Source organism: Chiloscyllium plagiosum, unplaced genomic scaffold, assembly GCF_037043375.1.
Source record: "Chiloscyllium plagiosum isolate Xiang-an unplaced genomic scaffold, Cpla_swu_hap1 HiC_scaffold_38, whole genome shotgun sequence".
In the NCBI taxonomy this organism is placed as follows: Eukaryota; Metazoa; Chordata; class Chondrichthyes; order Orectolobiformes; family Hemiscylliidae; genus Chiloscyllium; species Chiloscyllium plagiosum.
In genome coordinates this window covers 9,523,621-9,547,399 of record NW_028270176.1, presented here as the reverse complement: position 1 = coordinate 9,547,399, position 23,779 = coordinate 9,523,621, and the positions used below count along the sequence as shown (strand labels likewise).

At 51.3% G+C, this 23,779-nt stretch overlaps 1 protein-coding gene across 1 annotated transcript in view; it reads left to right on the top strand.

The window, feature by feature from the left end:
- grik5 (glutamate receptor, ionotropic, kainate 5) overlaps positions 1-23,779 on the top strand; it is a 164,186-nt gene that overhangs the window by 25,519 nt on the left and 114,888 nt on the right. The window contains exons 4-5 of the mRNA XM_087980816.1: positions 5,566-5,744; positions 13,508-13,561. Coding sequence (XP_087836942.1) covers positions 5,566-5,744; positions 13,508-13,561 — 233 coding nt within the window. The remainder of the gene's footprint in view (positions 1-5,565; positions 5,745-13,507; positions 13,562-23,779) is intronic.

The window sequence follows — 23,779 nt, the reverse complement described above, 5'->3', positions numbered from 1 at the left end:
CCACATCCCCATGGTAATTCCGCTGGAACTGTTAATCCGGAGACCCAGGTCGTGTCCTGGGCTCCCGGGTTCGAATCCCGCAGATGGTGGGAATTTGAATTCAACAACAAAAAAAAACCTGGAATTAAGACTCGGACAAGGACCGTGAGTCTGTCGTCAATTGTTGGAAAAATTGTCTTTCAGGGAAGGAAACTGCCATCCTTACCCAGTCTGGCCTACACGTGACTCCAGACCCACAGCGACGTCATTGACTCTTTAGGGATGGGTAATAACTGCTGACCTAGCCCCCTCATCCCCTGAATGAATAAAATATAACCGAACACCTCTGTGTAAAACATACCTGTCTCTAAAAGCTAGGTTGTAAGACAGATGTCAGAGGTCATTTCTTTACTCAGAGAGTTGTAGGGGCATGGAACGCACTGTCTGACTCGCCAAATTTAAGGGCATGTACTTGGACACAGGATAGACATATGAATGAGAATGGAATAGTATAGGATTGATGGGCTTCAGATTGGTTCCACAGGGCCTGGACTGCGCTGTAATGTCTTCTGTACTGTCTCCCTTAACTTTTTAAACTTAAACCTAGTGACAGACATTTCTACCCTAGGGAAAAAGATTTTAAGCAATACAGGGTCCAGTCGATCTTTGAGGGTGAGAGATAACTTATGTAGGTTCAGAAAGAGTGTTCCCAGAAAAGGTGGTAATATGTGAATTCATCATCAAGAGAGTAGTGTTCCATTGTATAAGGTGAACTTGGAGAGTCCCGTGAAAAGTGGTGGTCGAATTAATAGGGAAATGATCTGACCCAGAAATGTTTTTGCCTTGGTAATGATATAGCTGGATCATAGATGGAAGTGGTACTGACTGAGGATGGGGAGAAAGGAATACCATTAGGGATGCACCTAATGAATCAACCGAAATCAGTTCCATTTCAAATAGTTTTTTGGGGGGATGAGGGAGGAGGATCGCTGAAATTAATTCCTGAGAAATTGACGAGTCAGAGTTCAGATGTCAAATGTTAGGGCAAGATTAAATAGAGTGGGTGAAACGGCTGGGCAACATCTAAAATTCTCATCACGTATGATGACATCGGAAGCAGACAAAATCAAAAATTCTTAAGTTTGCTCATGGAGATAAAGAGTTAGTGTTACTGCCAGTGGTCGGTGAACCAAGATTTAGTGGGCTTTATCAAATTGAGGTGAAATATTTGATAAGAACGCCAGATGGAAAGAAATCTCACCGAGTGTGTCGTGTGAGTATGCTCAAAAGGACAGGGAAGGAATACAAAAGGAGACTGTGTTACTGATTACAACACTGGGAGAAGACTCAAGTTCAGAGCATTCTGACTTGGACACTCCTCAAATCCAATTGGACAATTTGGAAGTTCTCAGGAATTGGGGGTAAGAATCTTAGAATCCCTCCAGTGTGGGAACAGGCCCTTCGGCCCAACAAGTGTGTACCGATCCTGTGAAGAACCTCCCAAAAAAACCCATTCCCCTACCCGATTACTCTAGATTGCTGAAGAAGGGCTAATGCCCGAAACGTCGATTCTCCTGTTCCCTAGATGCTGCCTGACCTGCTGCGCTTTTCCAGCAACACATTTCCTACTCTAGATTGACCCCTGACTAATCCACCCCAACCTACACATCCCTGAGCACTGTGGGCAACTTCCATAATCCCCCCTAACCTGCACATCCCTGGGCACTGTGGGTAATTTCCCATGGCCAATCCACCCTAACCTGCACATCCCTGAGCACTGTGGGTAATTTCCCACGGCCAATCCACCCTGGCCTGCACATCCCTGAGCACTGTGGGTAATTTCCCATGGTCAATCCACCCTAACCTGCACATCCCTGAACACTGTGGGTAATTTCCCATGGTCAATCCACCCTAACCTGCACATCCCTGAACACTGTGGGTAATTTCCCATGGTCAATCCACCCTAACCTGCACATCCCTGAACACTGTGGGTAATTTCCCATGGCCAATCCACCCTAACCTGCACATCCCTGAACACTGTGGGTAATTTTCCATGGCCAATCCACCCTAACCTGCCCATCCCTGAACACTGTGGGTAATTTTGCATGGCCAATCCACCCTAACGTGCACATCCCTGAACACTGTGGGTAATTTCCCATGGCCAATCCACCCTAACCTGCCCATCCCTGAACACTGTGGGTAATTTTGCATGGTCAATCCACCCTAACCTGCACATCCCTGAACACTGTGGGTAATTTCCCATGGCCAATCCACCCTAACCTGCCCATCCCTGAACACTGTGGGTAATTTAGCAGGGCCAATCCACCCTAACGTGCACATCCCTGAACACTGTGGGTAATTTCCCATGGCCAATCCACCCTAACCTGCCCATCCCTGAACACTGTGGGTAATTTAGCAGGGCCAATCCACCCTAACGTGCACATCCCTGAACACTGTGGGTAATTTGCCATGGCCAATCCACCCTAACCTGCCCATCCCTGAACACTGTGGGTAATTTCCCATAGCCAATTCACCCTAACCTGCACATCCCTGAACACTGTGGGTAATTTAGCATGGCCAATTCACCTGACCTACACATCTATTGACTGTGGGAGGAAACCGGAGCACCCGGAGGAAACCCACGCAGACACGGGGAGAATGTGCAAATTCCACACAGACAGTCGCCCGAGGGTGGAATCGAACCCCCGGACCCTGGTGCTAAATTATTGAGTTACCTTACAGAGGAATATAAAACTGACCAGAAGCAGTTATTACAATCACATGGGAATAAACGTGGGAATAATGTGGCAAGTAGTAATCTGATTGCACATGATGTAGATATAGAAAATGCTGTTCCAATCAAGTGACATCCTTATAGACCTAACCCTGTAAAGTTTGCACAGGTTCAGAAGGAGATTGAACACATGGCATTATCAAAGTGAGTATACAGTGACTGGAGCTCACCCATAGTCATGGTGCCAAAGCCAGATGGTTCTGTGTGGGCTCTCACAAATTCAATGCAGTAACAAAGACTGATACATATCCAATTCCATGTTTGGAAGACTATATTGAGAAAGTGAGACATGCAACTTATATTTCTAAGGTGGACTTACTCAGAGGATGCAGGCAGGTACCTTTATCTGGAAAAGCGCAGCAGGTCAGGCAGCATCCCTGAGCTGCTGCGCTTTTCCAGCCACACATTTTTAAGCTCTGATCCCCAGCATCTGCAGTCCTCACTTTCTCCTGGGTGCCTTTACCTGAAAGAGTAAAGACAATTTCAGCTTTTGCAACACCGAATGGGCTCTGTCAATCTAAAGCCATTCCGTTTGGTCCGAAAAATGTGCCAGCCGCCTTTCAAAGACTAACCGATGGAGTTATTTCCAGATTACCCAATTGCGTGGGGTACATATTGGTGATTTTTCACCACACCTGGTAGGATCATTTGCAGCATTGATCAACTGTGGGAGGCAGGTTTGGTGATAAACCTGGATAAGAGTGAGTTCACAAAAGCCCAAGTCGTGTTCCTGGGCCTTGTCTTTGGACGTGAGCAGTTCAGTGAAAACAAAGGTCGTCCATACCATCGACGACGTATCCATAGAATCCCTACAGCTGTGGGGTGGCACGGTGGCTCAGTGGTTAGCGCTGCTGCCTCACGGCGCTGGCGATCTGAGTTCGATTCCAGCCTCGGGGCGACTGACTGAGTGGAGTTTGCACATTCTCCCTGTGTCTGCGTGGGTTTCCTCCCACAGTCCAAAGATGTGCAGGTCAGGGTGAATTGGCCATGCTGAATTGCCCCATAGTGTTAGTCAGAGGGAAATGGGTCTGGGTGGGTTACTCTTCTGAGGGTCGGTGTGGACATGTTGGGCCGAAGGGCCTGTTTCCACACTGTATGGAATCTAAAAATCTTTTAAAAATGTGGAAACAGGCCCTTCGGCCCAACTAGTCCACACCGACCCTCCGAAGTGCATCCCACCCAGACTCTCTCGCCTACCCGTACCCTGTAACCCTGCATTTCCCATGGCTAATCCACCTAGCCTACATGTCCCTGGGCCTGATGGGTAATTTAACATGGCCAATCCAGCCATGTGCATCTTTGGGACTGTGATTCCCGGACTGAGTGGTTTTTATTGAAGTATTGTACTGAATCGTAAGAGTGTGGTTGCTCCACTGACTGACTTTTTGAAGAAGAACTGAAAGGCTTAGTAAAGGGCGTGCTGCCAGAGGATGTCTGACTGAAAGCTGTGTTAACCACTGTCCTGATGTTGGCCCCACCTTACACAAAGCCATTCAAGGTGGTGGTCAATGCGAGTGACGTGGGTGTCAGGAACACGAGAGGATTGGAAGGTCTGTTGGGTATATCTCACGTAGTTGGGGAAGAGGTATTGGGTTTGGTAGGTTGGTGCTCCAACGCTGTCACATTTACATTGTCAGTAACGTGTCTGAGGCAATTCTAGAAACCAGTCAGGACCGCTTTGAATGGTTAGAGAAATTTGATGATTTAAAAAAACCCAGCCTCTTTAGATAGAGTTTATTGCTACAACCACTCGGTTTAAAAATTATATCCTGTAGGTGGCCGGTTAAGAGAACGTGTTGTCATGGTTTCGATGAAGGAAGATGGAGGTTTAATTAGGATCCCGACAGTGTGGGAGCAGGCCAGATTTTGATAGCGTTCTCATTGCAGTAAATCTTTCTTGGTTGTGTTTACACTGCAGTGTAAAAATGCAGTGTCATTTGCTTAAAGCCGACTTGTTTGACCTGTCAGATCACAGCAGCTCCAACCTGACCCTAAATCAGGAAAAAGCGAGCATCTCGGCTTTCTCCTTGATATGTTTTGAGAGGGAGTTTGTTCGAGTCATTACCATCTGTTGGTCATATCATTCATCGCCTGTCAGTGGTATAATTGCCTGTAGGTGGTGGTGTTGCCTGTAGGTGGTATCATTGTCTATTGGTGGTATTGTGGTCTGTAGGTGGCGTCATTACCTTTAGGTGGCATCATTGCCTGTAGTTGGCACAGTTGCCTGTAGTTGGTGCAGTTGCCTGTAGGTGGTATCATTGTATGTAGGTGGTGTTGTTGCCTGTAAGTGGTATCATTGCCTGGAGGTGACATCAGTGTCTGTAGGTGGCATCACTGTCCCTAGGTGGTATCATTGTGTGTAGGATGAATCATTGCCTGTAGGTGACATTGTTGCCTGTAGGTGGTAACACTGCCTGTAGATGATGTCGTTGTCTGCCGGTGGTCTCATTGCCTGTAGGTGGTATTGTTGCCTGTAGGTGGTATCATTGCCCGTAGGTGGTATCACTGCCTGTAGGTGGTATCGTTGCCCATAGGTGGTATTGTTGCTTGCAGATGGTATTGGCGCCTGTAGGTGGTCTCATTGCCTAAGGTGGTATTGTTGCCCATAGGTGGTATTGTTGCTTGCAGGTGGTATTGGCGCCTATAGGTGGTCTCACTGCCTGCAGATGCGACCATGCCTTCGGGTGGGGTAGTGGTGACCTTGAGAAGCCAGTACCATGAGCAATGTCAGGCAGCCTGATTCTGGGCATTCGGAAACTGGGATGCTGATGGATATTTGTGTCTCTGCACAGGTCTCCTTCGCCTGGAGGAGCTGGTACGCCAGTTCCTGATCTCCAAGGACTCCCTGTCGATACGAATGCTTGACCATTCCAATGACCCCACGCCCCTGCTGAAAGAGATCCGGGACGACAAAATCTCCACCATCATAATCGATGCCAACGCCTCGGTGTCTTACCTCATTCTCAAAAAGGTATGGCTCAGCACAGTGTGCACTGTCACACAGGGGGGAGTGGGGAATGACAGTGTGCACTGTCACACAGGGGGGAGTGGGGAATGACAGTGTGCACTGTCACACAGGGGGGAGTGGGGAATGACAGTGTGCACTGTCACACAGGGGGGAGTGGGGAATGACAGTGTGCACTGTCACACAGGGGGGAGTGGGGAATGCCAGTGTGCACTGTCACACAGGGGGGAGTGGGGAATGCCAGTGTGCACTGTCACACAGGGGGGAGTAGGGAATGACAGTGTTCACTGTCACACAGGGGAGAGTGGGGAATGACAGTGTTCACTGTCACACAGGGGGGAGTGGGGAATGCCAGTGTGCACTGTCACACAGGGGAGAGTGGGGAATGACAGTGTGCACTGTCACACAGGGGGGGAGTGGGGAATGCCAGTGTGCACTGTCACACGGGGGGGGAGTGGGGAATGACAGTGTGCACTGTCACACAGGGGGGAGTGGGGAATGACAGTGTGCACTGTCACACGGGGGGGAGTGGGGAATGACAGTGTGCACTGTCACACAGGGGGGAGTGGGGAATGACAGTGTGCACTGTCACACAGGGGAGAGTGGGGAATGACAGTGTTCACTGTCACACAGGGGGGAGTGGGGAATGCCAGTGTGCACTGTCACACAGGGGAGAGTGGGGAATGACAGTGTGCACTGTCACACAGGGGGGGAGTGGGGAATGCCAGTGTGCACTGTCACACGGGGGGGAGTGGGGAATGACAGTGTGCACTGTCACACAGGGGAGAGTGGGGAATGCCAGTGTGCACTGTCACACAGGGGGGAGTGGGGAATGCCAGTGTGCACTGTCACACAGGGGAGAGTGGGGAATGCCAGTGTGCACTGTCACACAGGGGGGAGTGGGGAATGCCAGTGTGCACTGTCACACAGGGGGGAGTGGGGAATGCCAGTGTGCACTGTCACACAGGGGGGAGTGGGGAATGCCAGTGTGCACTGTCACACAGGGGGGGAGTGGGGAATGCCAGTGTGCACTGTCACACGGGGGGGAGTGGGGAATGACAGTGTGCACTGTCACACAGGGGAGAGTGGGGAATGCCAGTGTGCACTGTCACACAGGGGGGAGTGGGGAATGCCAGTGTGCACTGTCACACAGGGGGGAGTGGGGAATGCCAGTGTGCACTGTCACACAGGGGGGAGTGGGGAATGCCAGTGTGCACTGTCACACAGGGGGGAGTGGGGAATGCCAGTGTGCACTGTCACACAGGGGAGAGTGGGGAATGACAGTGTTCACTGTCACACAGGGGAGAGTGGGGAATGACAGTGTTCACTGTCACACAGGGGGGAGTGGGGAATGCCAGTGTGCACTGTCACACGGGGGGGAGTGGGGAATGACAGTGTGCACTGTCACACAGGGGGGAGTGGGGAATGACAGTGTGCACTGTCACACGGGGGAGTGGGGAATGACAGTGTGCACTGTCACACAGGGGAGAGTGGGGAATGACAGTGTTCACTGTCACACAGGGGGGAGTGGGGAATGCCAGTGTGCACTGTCACACAGGGGAGAGTGGGGAATGACAGTGTGCACTGTCACACAGGGGGGAGTGGGGAATGCCAGTGTTCACTGTCACACAGGGGGGAGTGGGGAATGACAGTGTGCACTGTCACACAGGGGAGAGTGGGGAATGACAGTGTTCACTGTCACACAGGGGGGAGTGGGGAATGCCAGTGTGCACTGTCACACAGGGGAGAGTGGGGAATGACAGTGTGCACTGTCACACAGGGGGGGAGTGGGGAATGCCAGTGTGCACTGTCACACGGGGGGGAGTGGGGAATGACAGTGTGCACTGTCACACAGGGGAGAGTGGGGAATGACAGTGTTCACTGTCACACAGGGGGGAGTGGGGAATGCCAGTGTGCACTGTCACACGGGGGGGAGTGGGGAATGACAGTGTGCACTGTCACACAGGGGAGAGTGGGGAATGACAGTGTGCACTGTCACACAGGGGGGAGTGGGGAATGACAGTGTGCACTGTCACACAGGGGAGAGGGGGGAATGACAGTGTGCACTGTCACACAGGGGGGGAGTGGGGAATGCCAGTGTTCACTGTCACACAGGGGGGAGTGGGGAATGCCAGTGTGCACTGTCACACGGGGGGGAGTGGGGAATGCCAGTGTGCACTGTCACACAGGGGAGAGTGGGGAATGACAGTGTGCACTGTCTCACAGGGGGGAGGGTGAAATGACAGTGTGCACTGTCACACAGGGGAGAGTGGGGAATGCCAGTGTTCACTGTCACACAGGGGAGAGTGGGGAATGACAGTCTGCACTGTCACACAGGGGAGGAGTGGGAAAGGCCAGTGTTCACTGTCACACAGGGGAGAGTGGGGAATGACAGTGTGCACTGTCACACGGGAGGGAGTGGGGAATGACAGTGTTCACTGTCACACAGGGGAGAGTGGGGAATGACAGTGTGCACTGTCACACAGGGGGGAGTGGGGAATGACAGTGTTCACTGTCACACGGGGGGGAGTGGGGAATGACAGTGTGCACTGTCACACAGGGGAGAGTGGGGAATGACAGTGTGCACTGTCACACGGGTGGGAGTGGGGAATGACAGTGTTCACTGTCACACAGGGGAGAGTGGGGAATGCCCGTGTTCACTGTCACACAGGGGGGAGTGGGGAATGACAGTGTTCACTGTCACACAGGGGTGGAGTGGGGAATGACAGTGTGCACTGTCACACAGGGGGGAGTGGGGAATGACAGTGTTCACTGTCACACAGGGGTGGAGTGGGGAATGACAGTGTGCACTGTCACACAGGGGAGAGTGGGGAATGACAGTGTTCACTGTCACACAGGGGTGGAGTGGGGAATGACAGTGTGCACTGTCACACAGGGGAGAGTGGGGAATGCCAGTGTTCACTGTCACACAGGGGGGAGTGGGAAAGGCCAGTGTGCACTGTCACACAGGGGGGAGTGGGGAATGCCAGTGTGCACTGTCACACAGGGGAGAGTTGGGAATGACAGTGTGCACTGTCACACAGGGGGGAGTGGGAAAGGCCAGTGTTCACTGTCACACAGGGGGGAGTGGGAAAGGCCAGTGTTCACTGTCACACAGGGGAGAGTGGGGAAGGCCAGTGTGCACTGTCACACAGGGGAGAGTTGGGAAAGGCCAGTGTTCACTGTCACACGGGGGGGGGGGGGGGGCAGTGTTCACTGTCACACAGGGGGGAGTGGGAAAGGCCAGTGTTCACTGTCACACAGGGGAGAGTGGGGAATGCCAGTGTTCACAGTCACACAGGGGAGAGTGGGGAATGCCAGTGTTCACTGTCACACAGGGGGGAGTGGGGAATGCCAGTGTTCACTGTCACACAGGGGAGAGTGGGGAATGACAGTGTGCACTGTCACACAGGGGGGAGTGGGAAAGGCCGTTGTTCACTGTCACACAGGGGGGAGTGGGAAAGGCCGTTGTTCACTGTCACACAGGGGGGAGTGGGAAAGGCCAGTGTGCACTGTCACACAGGAGGGAGTGGGGAATGCCAGTGTCCACTGTCACACAGGGGGGAGTGGGAAAGGCCAGTGTTCACTGTCACACAGGGGGGAGTGGGGAATGACAGTGTGCACTGTCACACAGGGGGGAGTGGGAAAGGCCAGTGTCCACTGTCACACAGTGGGGGGAGTGGGGAATGCCAGTGTGCACTGTCACACAGGGGAGAGGGTGGAATGCCAGTGTTCACTGTCACACAGGGGAGAGTGGGGAATGCCAGTGTTCACTGTCACACAGGGGGGAGTGGGAAAGGCCAGTGTTCACTGTCACACAGGGGGGAGTGGGAAAGGCCAGTGTTCACTGTCACACAGTGGAGAGGGTGGAATGCCAGTGTTCACTGTCACACAGGGGAGAGTGGGGAATGACAGTGTGCACTGTCACACAGGGGGGAGTGGGAAAGGCCAGTGTCCACTGTCACACAGGGGAGAGTGGGGAATGACAGTGTGCACTGTCACACAGGGGAGAGTGGGGAATGACAGTGTGCACTGTCACACAGGTAGGGAGTGGGGAATGCCAGTGTTCACTGTCACACAGGGGAGAGTGGAAAAGGCCAGTGTTCACTGTCACACGGGGGAGTGGGGAATGCCAGTGTTCACTGTCACACAGGGGGGAGTGGGGATTGACAGTGTGCACTGTCACACAGGGGGAGTGGGGAATGACAGTGTGCACTGTCACACAGGGGGGAGTGGGGAATGACAGTGTGCACTGTCACACAGGGGGGAGTGGGGAATGACAGTGTGCACTGTCACACGGGGGGGAGTGGGGAATGACAGTGTGCACTGTCACACAGGGGGGGGGGGGGAGTGGGGAATACCAGTGTGCACTGTCACACGGGGGGGAGTGGGGAATGACAGTGTGCACTGTCACACAGGGGAGAGTGGGGAAGGCCAGTGTGCACTGTCACACAGGGGGGAGTGGGTAATGACAGTCTGCACTGTCACACAGGGGAGGAGTGGGAAAGGCCAGTGTTCACTGTCACACAGGGGGGAGTGGGGAATGACAGTGTGCACTGTCACACAGGGGAGAGTGGGGAATGACAGTGTGCACTGTCACACAGGGGAGAGTGGGGAATGACAGTGTGCACTGTCACACAGGGGAGAGTGGGGAATGACAGTGTGCACTGTCACACAGGGGAGGAGTGGGAAAGGCCAGTGTTCACTGTCACACAGGGGGGAGTGGGGAATGACAGTGTGCACTGTCACACAGGGGAGAGTGGGGAATGACAGTGTGCACTGTCACACAGGGGAGAGTGGGGAATGACAGTGTGCACTGTCACACAGGGGGGAGTGGGGAATGACAGTGTGCACTGTCACACGGGGGGAGTGGGGAATGACAGTGTGCACTGTCACACAGGGGAGAGTGGGGAAGGCCAGTGTGCACTGTCACACAGGGGGGGGAGTGGGAAAGGCCAGTGTTCACTGTCACACAGGGGGGAGTGGGGAATGCCAGTGTCCACTGTCACACAGGGGAGAGTGGGGAATGCCAGTGTTCACTGTCACACAGGGGAGAGTGGGGAATGCCAGTGTGCACTGTCACACATGGAGGAGTGGGGATTGACAGTGTGCACTGTCACACAGGGGGGAGTGGGGAATGACAGTGTGCACTGTCACACAGGGGAGAGTGGGGAATGACAGTGTGCACTGTCACACAGGGGGGAGTGGGGAATGACAGTGTGCACTGTCACACAGGGGGGAGTGGGGAATGACAGTGTGCACTGTCACACGGGGGGGAGTGGGAAAGGCCAGTGTTCACTGTCACACAGGGGAGTGGGGAATGCCAGTGTTCACTGTCACACAGGGGAGAGTGGGGAATGACAGTGTTCACTGTCACACAGGGGAGAGTGGGGAATGACAGTGTGCACTGTCACACAGGGGGGGAGTGGGAAAGGCCAGTGTGCACTGTCACACAGGGGAGAGTGGGGAATGACAGTGTTCACTGTCACACAGGGGAGAGTGGGGAATTCCAGTGTTCACTGTCACACAGGGGAGAGTGGGGAATGCCAGTGTGCACTGTCACACATGGAGGAGTGGGGATTGACAGTGTGCACTGTCACACAGGGGGGAGTGGGGAATGACAGTGTGCACTGTCACACAGGGGAGAGTGGGGAATGACAGTGTGCACTGTCACACAGGGGGGAGTGGGGAATGACAGTGTGCACTGTCACACAGGGGGGAGTGGGGAATGACAGTGTGCACTGTCACACGGGGGGGAGTGGGAAAGGCCAGTGTTCACTGTCACACAGGGGAGTGGGGAATGCCAGTGTTCACTGTCACACAGGGGAGAGTGGGGAATGACAGTGTTCACTGTCACACAGGGGAGAGTGGGGAATGACAGTGTGCACTGTCACACAGGGGGGGAGTGGGAAAGGCCAGTGTGCACTGTCACACAGGGGAGAGTGGGGAATGACAGTGTTCACTGTCACACAGGGGAGAGTGGGGAATGCCAGTGTTCACTGTCACACAGGGGAGAGTGGGGAATGCCAGTGTGCACTGTCACACAGGGAGGGAGTGGGGAATGACAGTGTGCACTGTCACACAGGGGGGGAGTGGGGAATGCCAGTGTTCACTGTCACACAGGGGGGAGTGGGAAATGACAGTGTGCACTGTCACACAGGGGGGAGTGGGGAATGACAGTGTGCACTGTCACACAGGGGAGAGTGGGGAATGACAGTGTGCACTGTCACACAGGGGGGAGTGGGGAATGACAGTGTGCACTGTCACACAGGGGAGAGTGGGGAATGACAGTGTGCACTGTCACACGGGGGGGAGTGGGAAAGGCCAGTGTTCACTGTCACACAGGGGAGAGTGGGGAATGACAGTGTGCACTGTCACACAGGGGTGGAGTGGGAAAGGCCAGTGTTCACTGTCACACAGGGGAGAGTGGGGAATGCCAGTGTGCACTGTCACACAGGGGTGGAGTGGGAAAGGCCAGTGTTCACTGTCACACAGGGGAGAGTGGGGAATGACAGTGTGCACTGTCACACAGGGGGGGAGTGGGAAAGGCCAGTGTGCACTGTCACACAGGGGAGAGTGGGGAATGACAGTGTTCACTGTCACACAGGGGAGAGTGGGGAATGCCAGTGTTCACTGTCACACAGGGGAGAGTGGGGAATGCCAGTGTGCACTGTCACACAGGGGGGGAGTGGGGAATGCCAGTGTTCACTGTCACACAGGGGGGAGTGGGGAATGACAGTGTGCACTGTCACACAGGGGGGAGTGGGGAATGACAGTGTGCACTGTCACACAGGGGGGAGTAGGGAATGACAGTGTGCACTGTCACACAGGAGGGAGTGGGGAATGACAGTGTGCACTGTCACACAGGGGGGAGTGGGGAATGACAGTGTGCACTGTCACACAGGGGGGAGTGGGGAGTGACAGTGTGCACTGTCACATAGGGGGGAGTGGGGAATGACAGTGTGCACTGTCACACAGGGGAGAGTGGGGAATGACAGTGTGCACTGTCACACAGGGGGGAGTGGGGAATGCCAGTGTGCACTGTCACACAGGAGGGAGTGGGGAATGACAGTGTGCACTGTCACACAGGGGAGAGTGGGGAATGACAGTGTGCACTGTCACACAGGGGGGAGTGGGGAGTGACAGTGTGCACTGTCACATAGGGGGGAGTGGGGAATGACAGTGTGCACTGTCACACAGGGGAGAGTGGGGAATGACAGTGTGCACTGTCACACAGGGGGGAGTGGGGAATGCCAGTGTGCACTGTCACACAGGGGGGAGTGGGGAATGACAGTGTGCACTGTCACACAGGGGAGAGTGGGGAATGCCAGTGTGCACTGTCACACAGGGGGGAGTGGGGAATGACAGTGTGCACTGTCACACAGGGGGGAGTGGGGAATGACAGTGTGCACTGTCACACAGGGGGGAGTGGGGAATGACAGTGTGCACTGTCACACAGGGGGGAGTGGGGAATGACAGTGTGCACTGTCACACAGTGGCGGGAGTGGGGAATGACAGTGTGCACTGTCACACAGGGGGGAGTGGGGAATGACAGTGTGCACAGAGAGACACACTGACCCACACAGTGTGGGACTGAGGGAGTGCTGCAGGGTCAGAGAGACACAATCTCCCGATAATGAGGATAAGAGGGTCTTGTAGTTTTCGAATCACTTTCAGATGACAGTACAGTTGTGCAGCAGTGAATTCCACCTTGACATTGTGACTGCTGGTTTTCGGTCACCCCACTCGAATCTTCCATTTCCTTGCAGGCAGCTGAACTCGGAATGACCTCTGCGTACTACAAATACATTCTCACCACAATGGTAAGATATTCCTGTCACAGTTAACAGCCCCCTTTGCGACGGCAGATTCTCCATGTTAATGTGGCTAATTCATCTTGCCAAGTGTCTGGAATTGGCATGAGATTTAATATACAGCAGCTGTGTGTATTCAGGGTGAGGGTCACTGTACAGAGTCTGTGTGTATTCAGGGTGAGGGTCACTGTACAGAGTCTCTGTGTATTCAGGGTGAGGGTTACTGTACAGAGTCTGTGTGTATTCAGGGTGAGGGTCACTGTACAGAGTCTCTGTGTATTCAGGGTGAGGGTCACTGTACAGAGTCTGTGTGTATTCAGGGTGAGGATCACTATACAGTGTCTCTGTGTATTCAGGGTGAGGATTACTGTACAGAGTCTCTGTGTATTCAGGGTGAGGGTCACTGTACAGAGTCTCTGTGTATTCAGGGTGAGGATTACTGTACAGTGTCTCTGTGTATTCAGGGTGAGGATTACTGGACAGAGTCTGTGTGTATTCAGGGTGAGGATTACTATACAGAGTCTCCGTGTATTCAGGGTGAGGATTACTGTACAGAGTCTCTGTGTATTCAGGGTGAGGATTACTGTAGAGACTCTGTGTATTCAGGGTGAGGGTCACTGTACAGAGTCTCTGTGTATTCAGGGTGAGGATTACTGTACAGTGTCTCTGTGTATTCAGGGTGAGGATCACTGTACAGAGTCTCTGTGTATTCAGGGTGAGGATTACTGTACAGAGTCTCTGTGTATTCAGGGTGAGGGTCACTGTACAGAGTCTCTGTGTATTCAGGGTGAGGATTACTGTACAGTGTCTCTGTGTATTCAGGGTGAGGGTTACTGCACAGAGTCTCTGTGTATTCAGGGTGAGGGTTACTGTACAGAGTCTCTGTGTATTCAGGGTGAGGATTACTGTACAGAGTCTCTGTGTATTCAGGGTGAGGGTCACAGTACAGTGTCTCTGTGTATTCAGGGTGAGGGTCACTGTACAGAGTCTCTGTGTATTCAGGGTGAGGATCACTGTACAGAGTCTCTGTGTATTCAGGGTGAGGGTCACTGTACAGAGTCTGTGTGTATTCAGGGTGAGGGTCACTGTACAGAGTCTCTGTGTATTCAGGGTGAGGATCACTGTACAGAGTCTGTGTGTATTCAGGGTGAGGATCGCTGTACAGAGTCTCTGTGTATTCAGGGTGAGGATCACTGTACAGAGTCTCTGTGTATTCAGGGTGAGGATCACTGTACAGAGTCTCTGTGTATTCAGGGTGAGGGTCACTGTACAGAGTCTCTGTGTATTCAGGGTGAGGGTCACTGTACAGAGTCTCTGTGTATTCAGGGTGAGGGTTACTGTACAGAGTCTGTGTGTATTCAGGGTGAGGGTCACTGTACAGAGTCTCTGTGTATTCAGGGTGAGGATCACTGTACAGAGTCTCTGTGTATTCAGGGTGAGGGCTACTGTACAGAGTCTCTGTGTATTCAGGGTGAGGATCGCTGTACAGAGTCTCTGTGTATTCAGGGTGAGGATCGCTGTACAGAGTCTGTGTGTATTCAGGGTGAGGATCACTGTACAGAGTCTGTGTGTATTCAGGGTGAGGATCACTGTACAGAGTCTCTGTGTATTCAGGGTGAGGATCGCTGTACAGAGTCTCTGTGTATTCAGGGTGAGGATCGCTGTACAGAGTCTGTGTGTATTCAGGGTGAGGATCACTGTACAGAGTCTGTGTGTATTCAGGGTGAGGATCGCTGTACAGAGTCTCTGTGTATTCAGGGTGAGGGTTACTGTACAGAGTCTCTGTGTATTCAGGGTGAGGGTCACTGTACAGAGTCTGTGTGTATTCAGGGTGAGGGTCACTGTACAGAGTCTCTGTGTATTCAGGGTGAGGGTCACTGTACAGAGTCTGTGTGTATTCAGGGTGAGGGTCACTGTACAGAGTCTGTGTGTATTCAGGGTGTGGGTCACTGTACAGAGTCTCTGTGTATTCAGGGTGAGGATCACTGTACAGAGTCTCTGTGTATTCAGGGTGAGGGTCACTGTACAGAGTCTGTGTGTATTCAGGGTGTGGGTCACTGTACAGAGTCTCTGTGTATTCAGGGTGAGGATTACTATACAGAGTCTGTGTGTATTCAGGGTGAGTATTACTGTACAGAGTCTCTGTGTATTCAGGGTGAGGATTACTGTACAGAGTCTGTGTGTATTCAGGGTGAGGATTACTGTACACAGTCTCTGTGTATTCAGGGTGAGGGTTACTGTACAGTGTGTCTGTGTATTCAGGGTGAGGGTTACTGTACAGAGTCTCTGTGTATTCAGGGTGAGGATCACTGTACAGAGTCTCTGTGTATTCAGGGTGAGGATTACTGTACAGAGTCTCTGTGTATTCAGGGTGAGGATTACTGTACACAGTCTCTGTGTATTCACTGTGAGGATTACTGTACAGAGTCTGTGTGTATTCAGGGTGAGGGTCACTGTACAGAGTCTCTGTGTATTCAGGGTGAGGGTCACTGTACAGAGTCTCTGTGTATTCAGGGTGAGGGTCACTGTACAGAGTCTCTGTGTATTCAGGGTGAGGATTACTGTACAGAGTCTCTGTGTATTCAGGGTGAGGGTCACTGTACAGAGTCTGTGTGTATTCAGGGTGAGGATCACTGTACAGAGTCTGTGTGTATTCAGGGTGAGGGTCACTGTACAGAGTCTGTGTGTATTCAGGGTGAGGGTCACTGTACAGAGTCTCTGTGTATTCAGGGTGAGGGTTACTGTACAGGGTCTCTGTGTATTCAGGGTGAGGATCACTATACAGTGTCTCTGTGTATTCAGGGTGAGGACTACTGTACAGAGTCTCTGTGTATTCAGGGTGAGGATTACTGTACAGAGTCTCTGTGTATTCAGGGTGAGGAGTACTGTACAGAATCTCTGTGTATTCAGGGTGAGGGTGACTGTACAGAGTCTCTGTGTATTCAGGGTGAGGACTACTGTACAGAGTCTCTGTGTATTCAGGGTGAGGATTACTGTACAGAGTCTCTGTGTATTCAGGGTGAGGAGTACTGTACAGAATCTCTGTGTATTCAGGGTGAGGGTGACTGTACAGAGTCTCTGTGTATTCAGGGTGAGGACTACTGTACAGAGTCTCTGTGTATTCAGGGTGAGGATTACTGTACAGAGTCTCTGTGTATTCAGGGTGAGGAGTACTGTACAGAATCTCTGTGTATTCAGGGTGAGGGTTACTGTACAGAGTCTCTGTGTATTCAGGGTGAGGGTCACTGTACAGAGTCTCTGTGTATTCAGGGTGAGGGTTACTGTACAGAGTCTCTGTGTATTCAGGGTGAGGATCACTGTACAGAGTCTCTGTGTATTCAGGGTGAGGGTCACTGTACAGAGTCTCTGTGTATTCAGGGTGAGGATCACTGTACAGGGTCTCTGTGTATTCAGGGTGAGGATCACTGTACAGAGTCTCTGTGTATTCAGGGTGAGGGTCACTGTACAGAGTCTCTGTGTATTCAGGGTGAGGATTACTGTACAGAGTCTCTGTGTATTCAGGGTGAGGGTCACTGTACAGAGTATGTGTGTATTCAGGGTAAGGGTCACTGTACAGAGTCTCTGTGTATTCAGGGTGAGGATTACTGTACAGAGTCTCTGTGTATTCAGGGTGAGGGGCACTGTACAGAGTCTCTGTGTATTCAGGGTGAGGGTCACTGTACAGAGTATGTGTGTATTCAGGGTAAGGGTCACTGTACAGAGTCTCTGTGTATTCAGGGTGAGGGTCACTGTACAGAGTCTCTGTGTATTCAGGGTGAGGGCTACTGTACAGAGTCTGTGTGTATTCAGGGTGAGGATTACTGTACAGAGTCTCTGTGTATTCAGGGTGAGGGTCACTGTACAGAGTCTCTGTGTATTCAGGGTGAGGGTCACTGTACAGAGTCTCTGTGTATTCAGGGTGAGGATCACTGTACAGAGTCTCTGTGTATTCAGGGTGAGGGTCACTGTACAGAGTCTCTGTGTATATTCAGAGTGAGGGTTACTGTACAGAGTCTCTGTGTATTCAGGGTGAGGGTCACTGTACAGAGTCTCTGTGTATTCAGGGTGAGGGTCACTGTACAGAGTCTCTGTGTATATTCAGAGTGAGGGTTACTGTACAGAGTCTCTGTGTATTCAGGGTGAGGGTCACTGTACAGAGTCTGTGTGTATTCAGGGTGAGGGTCACTGTACAGAGTCTGTGTGTATTCAGGGTGAGGGTCACTGTACAGAGTCTCTGTGTATTCAGGGTGAGGGTCACTGTACAGAGTCTCTGTGTATTCAGGGTGAGGATTACTGTACAGTGTCTCTGTGTATTCAGGGTGAGGATCACTGTACAGAGTCTGTGTGTATTCAGGGTGAGGGTCACTGTACAGAGTCTCTGTGTATTCAGGGTGAGGGTTACTGTACAGAGTGTCTGTGTATTCAGGGTGAGGGTCACTGTACAGTGTCTCTGTGTATTCAGGGTGAGGGTCACTGTACAGTGTCTCTGTGTATTCAGGGTGAGGGTCACTGTACAGAGTCTCTGTGTATTCAGGGTGAGGGTCACTGTACAGTGTCTCTGTGTATTCAGGGTGAGGGTCACTGTACAGAGTCTCTGTGTATTCAGGGTGAGGGTCACTGTACAGAGTCTGTGTGTATTCAGGGTGAGGATCGCTGTACAGAGTCTCTGTGTATTCAGGGTGAGGATCACTGTACAGAGTCTGTGTGTATTCAGGGTGAGGATCGCTGTACAGAGTCTCTGTGTATTCAGGGTGAGGATCACTGTACAGAGTCTCTGTGTATTCAGGGTGAGGGTTACTGTACAGAGTCTCTGTGTATTCAGGGTGAGGATCACTGTACAGAGTCTCTGTGTATTCAGGGTGCGGGTCACTGTACAGAGTCTCTGTGTATTCAGGGTGAGGGTTACTGTACAGAGTCTGTGTGTATTCAGGGTGAGGATCACTGTACAGAGTCTCTGTGTATTCCGGGTGAGGTTCACTGTACATTGTCTGTGTGTATTCAGGGTGAGGGTCACTGTACAGAGTCTCTGTGTATTCAGGGTGAGGATCACTGTATTGAGTCTGTGTGTATTCAGGGTGAGGATCACTGTACAGAGTCTCTGTGTATTCCGGGTGAGGGTCACTGTACAGAGTCTCTGTGTATTCAGGGTGAGGATCACTGTACAGAGTCTGTGTGTATTCAGGGTGAGGATCACTGTACAGAGTCTCTGTGTATTCAGGGTGAGGATCGCTGTACAGAGTCTGTGTGTATTCAGGGTGAGGATCGCTGTACAGAGTCTGTGTGTATTCAGGGTGAGGATCACTGTACAGAGTCTCTGTGTATTCAGGGTGAGGATTACTGTACAGAGTCTGTGTGTATTCAGGGTGAGGATCGCTGTACAGAGTCTGTGTGTATTCAGGGTGAGGATCGCTGTACAGAGTCTGTGTGTATTCAGGGTGAGGATCACTGTACAGAGTCTCTGTGTATTCAGGGTGAGGATCACTGTACAGAGTCTGTGTGTATTCAGGGTGAGGATCGCTGTACAGAGTCTGTGTGTATTCAGGGTGAGGATCACTGTACAGAGTCTCTGTGTATTCAGGGTGAGGATCACTGTACAGAGTCTCTGTGTATTCAGGGTGAGGATTACTATACAGAGTCTGTGTGTATTCAGGGTGAGGGTCAATGTACAGAGTCTGTGTGTATTCAGGGTGAGGGTCACTGTACAGAGTCTCTGTGTATTCAGGGTGAGGGTCACTGTACAGAGTCTCTGTGTATTCAGGGTGAGGATCACTGTACAGAGTCTCTGTGTATTCAGGGTGAGGATTACTGTACAGAGTCTCTGTGTATTCAGGGTGAGGATCACTGTACAGAGTCTCTGTGTATTCAGGGTGAGGGTCACTGTACAGAGTCTGTGTGTATTCAGGGTGAGGATCACTGTACAGAGTCTGTGTGTATTCAGGGTGAGGGTCACTGTACAGAGTCTGTGTGTATTCAGGGTGAGGGTCACTGTACAGAGTCTCTGTGTATTCAGGGTGAGGGTCACTGTACAGAGTCTGTGTGTATTCAGGGTGAGGATCACTGTACAGAGTCTCTGTGTATTCAGGGTGAGGGTTACTGTACAGTGTCTCTGTGTATTCAGGGTGAGGATCACTGTACAGAGTCTCTGTGTATTCAGGGTGAGGATCACTGTACAGAGTCTCTGTGTATTCAGGGTGAGGGTTACTGTACAGTGTCTCTGTGTATTCAGGGTGAGGATCACTGTACAGTGTCTCTGTGTATTCAGGGTGAGGATCACTGTACAGAGTCTCTGTGTATTCAGGGTGAGGATCACTGTACAGAGTCTCTGTGTATTCAGGGTGAGGGTCACTGTACAGAGTCTCTGTGTATTCAGGGTGAGGATTACTATACAGAGTCTGTGTGTATTCAGGGTGAGGATTACTGTACAGAGTCTCTGTGTATTCAGGGTGAGGATTACTGTACAGAGTCTGTGTGTATTCAGGGTGAGGATTACTGTACACAGTCTCTGTGTATTCAGGGTGAGGGTTACTGTACAGAGTCTGTGTGTATTCAGGGTGAGGATCACTGTACACAGTCTCTGTGTATTCAGGGTGAGGGTCACTGTACAGAGTCTGTGTGTATTCAGGGTGAGGATCACTGTACAGAGTCTCTGTGTATTCAGGGTGAGGGTCACTGTACAGAGTCTGTGTGTATATTCAGGGTGAGGGTTACTGTACAGAGTCTCTGTGTATTCATGGTGAGGGTCACTGTACAGAGTGTCTGTGTATTCAGGGTGAGGATCACTGTACAGTGTCTCTGTATATTGAGGGTGAGGATTATTGTACAGAGTCTCTGTGTATTCAGGGTGAGGGTTACTGTACAGAGTCTCTGTGTATTCAGGGTGAGGATCACTGTACAGAGTCTGTGTGTATTCAGGGTGAGGATCACTGTACAGAGTCTCTGTGTATTCAGGGTGAGGATCACTGTACAGAGTCTGTGTGTATTCAGGGTGAGGATCACTGTACAGAGTCTCTGTGTATTCAGGGTGAGGATCACTGTACAGTGTCTGTGTGTATTCAGGGTGAGGGTCACTGTACAGAGTCTCTGTGTATTCAGGGTGAGGATCACTGTACAGAGTCTGTGTGTATTCAGGGTGAGGGTCACTGTACAGAGTCTCTGTGTATTCAGGGTGAGGGTCACTGTACAGAGTCTCTGTGTATTCAGGGTGAGGGTCACTGTACAGAGTCTCTGTGTATTCAGGGTGAGGGTCACTGTACAGAGTCTCTGTGTATTCATGGTGAGGGTCACTGTACAGAGTCTCTGTGTATTCAGGGTGAGGGTTACTGTACAGAGTCTCTGTGTATTCAGGGTGAGGGTCACTGTACAGAGTGTCTGTGTATTCAGGGTGAGGATTACTGTACAGAGTCTCTGTGTATTCATGGTGAGGGTCACTGTACAGAGTCTCTGTGTATTCAGGGTGAGGATTACTGTACAGAGTCTCTGTGTATTCATGGTGAGGGTCACTGTACAGAGTGTCTGTGTATTCAGGGTGAGGATTACGGTACAGAGTCTCTGTGTATTCAGGGTGAGGGTCACTATACAGTGTCTCTGTGTATTCAGGGTGAGGGTCACTGTACAGAGTCTCTGTGTATTCAGGGTGAGGGTCACTGTACAGAGTCTCTGTGTATTCAGGGTGGGGATCACTGTACAGAGTCTCTGTGTATTCAGGGTGAGGATTACTGTTCAGAGTTTCTGTGTATTCAGGGTGAGGATCACTGTACAGAGTCTCTGTGTATTCAGGGTGAGGATCACTGTACAGAGTCTCTGTGTATTCAGGGTGAGGGTCACTGTACAGTGTCTCTGTGTATTCAGGGTGAGGGTCACTGTACAGAGTCTCTGTGTATTCAGGGTGAGGGTCACTGTACAGAGTCTGTGTGTATTCAGGGTGAGGATTACTGTTCAGAGTTTCTGTGTATTCAGGGTGAGGGTCACTGTACAGAGTCTCTGTGTATTCAGGGTGAGGATCACTGTACAGTGTCTCTGTGTATTCAGGGTGGGGATCACTGTACAGAGTCTCTGTGTATTCAGGGTGAGGGTTACTGTACAGTGTCTCTGTGTATTCAGTGTGAGGGTCACTGTACAGTGTCTCTGTGTATTCAGGGTGGGGATCACTGTGCAGAGTCTCTGTGTATTCAGGGTGAGGGTTACTGTACAGTGTCTCTGTGTATTCAGGGTGGGGATCACTGTACAGAGTCTCTGTGTATTCAGGGTGAGGGTTACTGTACAGTGTCTCTGTGTATTCAGGGTGAGGGTCACTGTACAGAGTCTCTGTGTATTCAGGGTGAGAGTTACTGTACAGAGTCTGTGTGTATTCAGGGTGAGGGTCACTGTACAGAGTCTCTGTGTATTCAGGGTGAGGGTCACTGTACAGTGTCTCTGTGTATTCAGGGTGGGGATCACTGTACAGAGTCTCTGTGTATTCAGGGTGAGGGTTACTGTACAGTGTCTCTGTGTATTCAGGGTGAGGGTCACTGTACAGAGTCTCTGTGTATTCAGGGTGAGAGTTACTGTACAGAGTCTGTGTGTATTCAGGGTGAGGGTCACTGTACAGAGTCTCTGTGTATTCAGGGTGAGGGTCACTGTACAGAGTCTCTGTGTATTCAGGGTGAGGGTCACTGTACAGAGTGTCTGTGTATTCAGGGTGAGGATCACTGTACAGAGTCTGTGTGTATTCAGGGTGAGGATCACTGTTCAGAGTCTCTGTGTATTCAGGGTGAGGGTCACTGTACAGAGTCTCTGTGTATTCAGGGTGAGGGTCACTGTACAGTGTCTCTGTGTATTCAGGGTGGGGATCACTGTACAGAGTCTCTGTGTATTCAGGGTGAGGGTCACTGTACAGAGTCTGTGTGTATTCAGGGTGAGGATCACTGTACAGAGTCTCTGTGTATTCAGGGTGAGGGTCACTGTACAGAGTCTCTGTGTATTCAGGGTGAGAGTTACTGTACAGAGTCTGTGTGTATTCAGGGTGAGGGTCACTGTACAGAGTCTCTGTGTATTCAGGGTGAGGGTCACTGTACAGAGTCTCTGTGTATTCAGGGTGAGGATTACTGTACAGAGTCTCTGTGTATTCAGGGTGATGATCACTGTACAGTGTCTCTGTGTATTCAGGGTGAGGATCACTGTACAGAGTCTCTGTGTATTCAGGGTGAGGGTTACTGTACAGAGTCTCTGTGTATTCAGGGTGAGGGTCACCGTACAGAGTGTCTGTGTATTCAGGGTGAGGGTTACTGTACAGAGTCTGTGTGTATTCAGGGTGAGGGTTACTGTACAGAGTCTCTGTGTATTCAGGGTGAGGGTTACTGTACAGAGTCTCTGTGTATTCAGGGTGAGGGTCACCGTACAGAGTGTCTGTGTATTCAGGGTGAGGGTTACTGTACAGAGTCTGTGTGTATTCAGGGTGAGGATTACGGTACAGAGTCTGTGTGTATTCAGGGTGAGGGTCACTGTACAGAGTCTCTGTGTATTCAGGGTGAGGGTCACTGTACAGAGTCTCTGTGTATTCAGGGTGAGGGTCACTGTACAGAGTCTCTGTGTATTCAGGGTGAGGGTCACTGTACAGAGTCTCTGTGTATTCAGGGTGAGGGTCACGGTACAGAGTCTCTGTGTATTCAGGGTGAGGATTACTGTACAGAGTCTCTGTGTATTCAGGGTGAGGGTCACTGTACAGAGTCTGTGTGTATTCAGGGTGAGGGTCACTGTACAGAGTCTCTGTGTATTCAGGGTGAGGGTCACTGTACAGAGTCTCTGTGTATTCAGGGTGAGGATCACTGTACAGAGTCTCTGTGTATTCAGGGTGAGGGTTACTGTACAGAGTCTCTGTGTATTCAGGGTGAGGGTTACTGTACAGAGTCTCTGTGTATTCAGGGTGAGGGTCACTGTACAGAGTCTCTGTGTATTCAGGGTGAGGATCACTGTACAGAGTCTCTGTGTATTCAGGGTGAGGGTCACTGTACAGAGTCTCTGTGTATTCAGGATGAGGATCACTGTACAGTGTCTCTGTGTATTCAGGGTGAGGATTACTGTACAGAGTCTCTGTGTATTCAGGGTGAGGGTCACTGTACAGAGTCTCTGTGTATTCAGGGTGAGGGTCACGGTACAGAGTCTCTGTGTATTCAGGGTGAGGATTACTGTACAGAGTCTCTGTGTATTCAGGATGAGGATCACTGTACAGAGTCTCTGTGTATTCAGGGT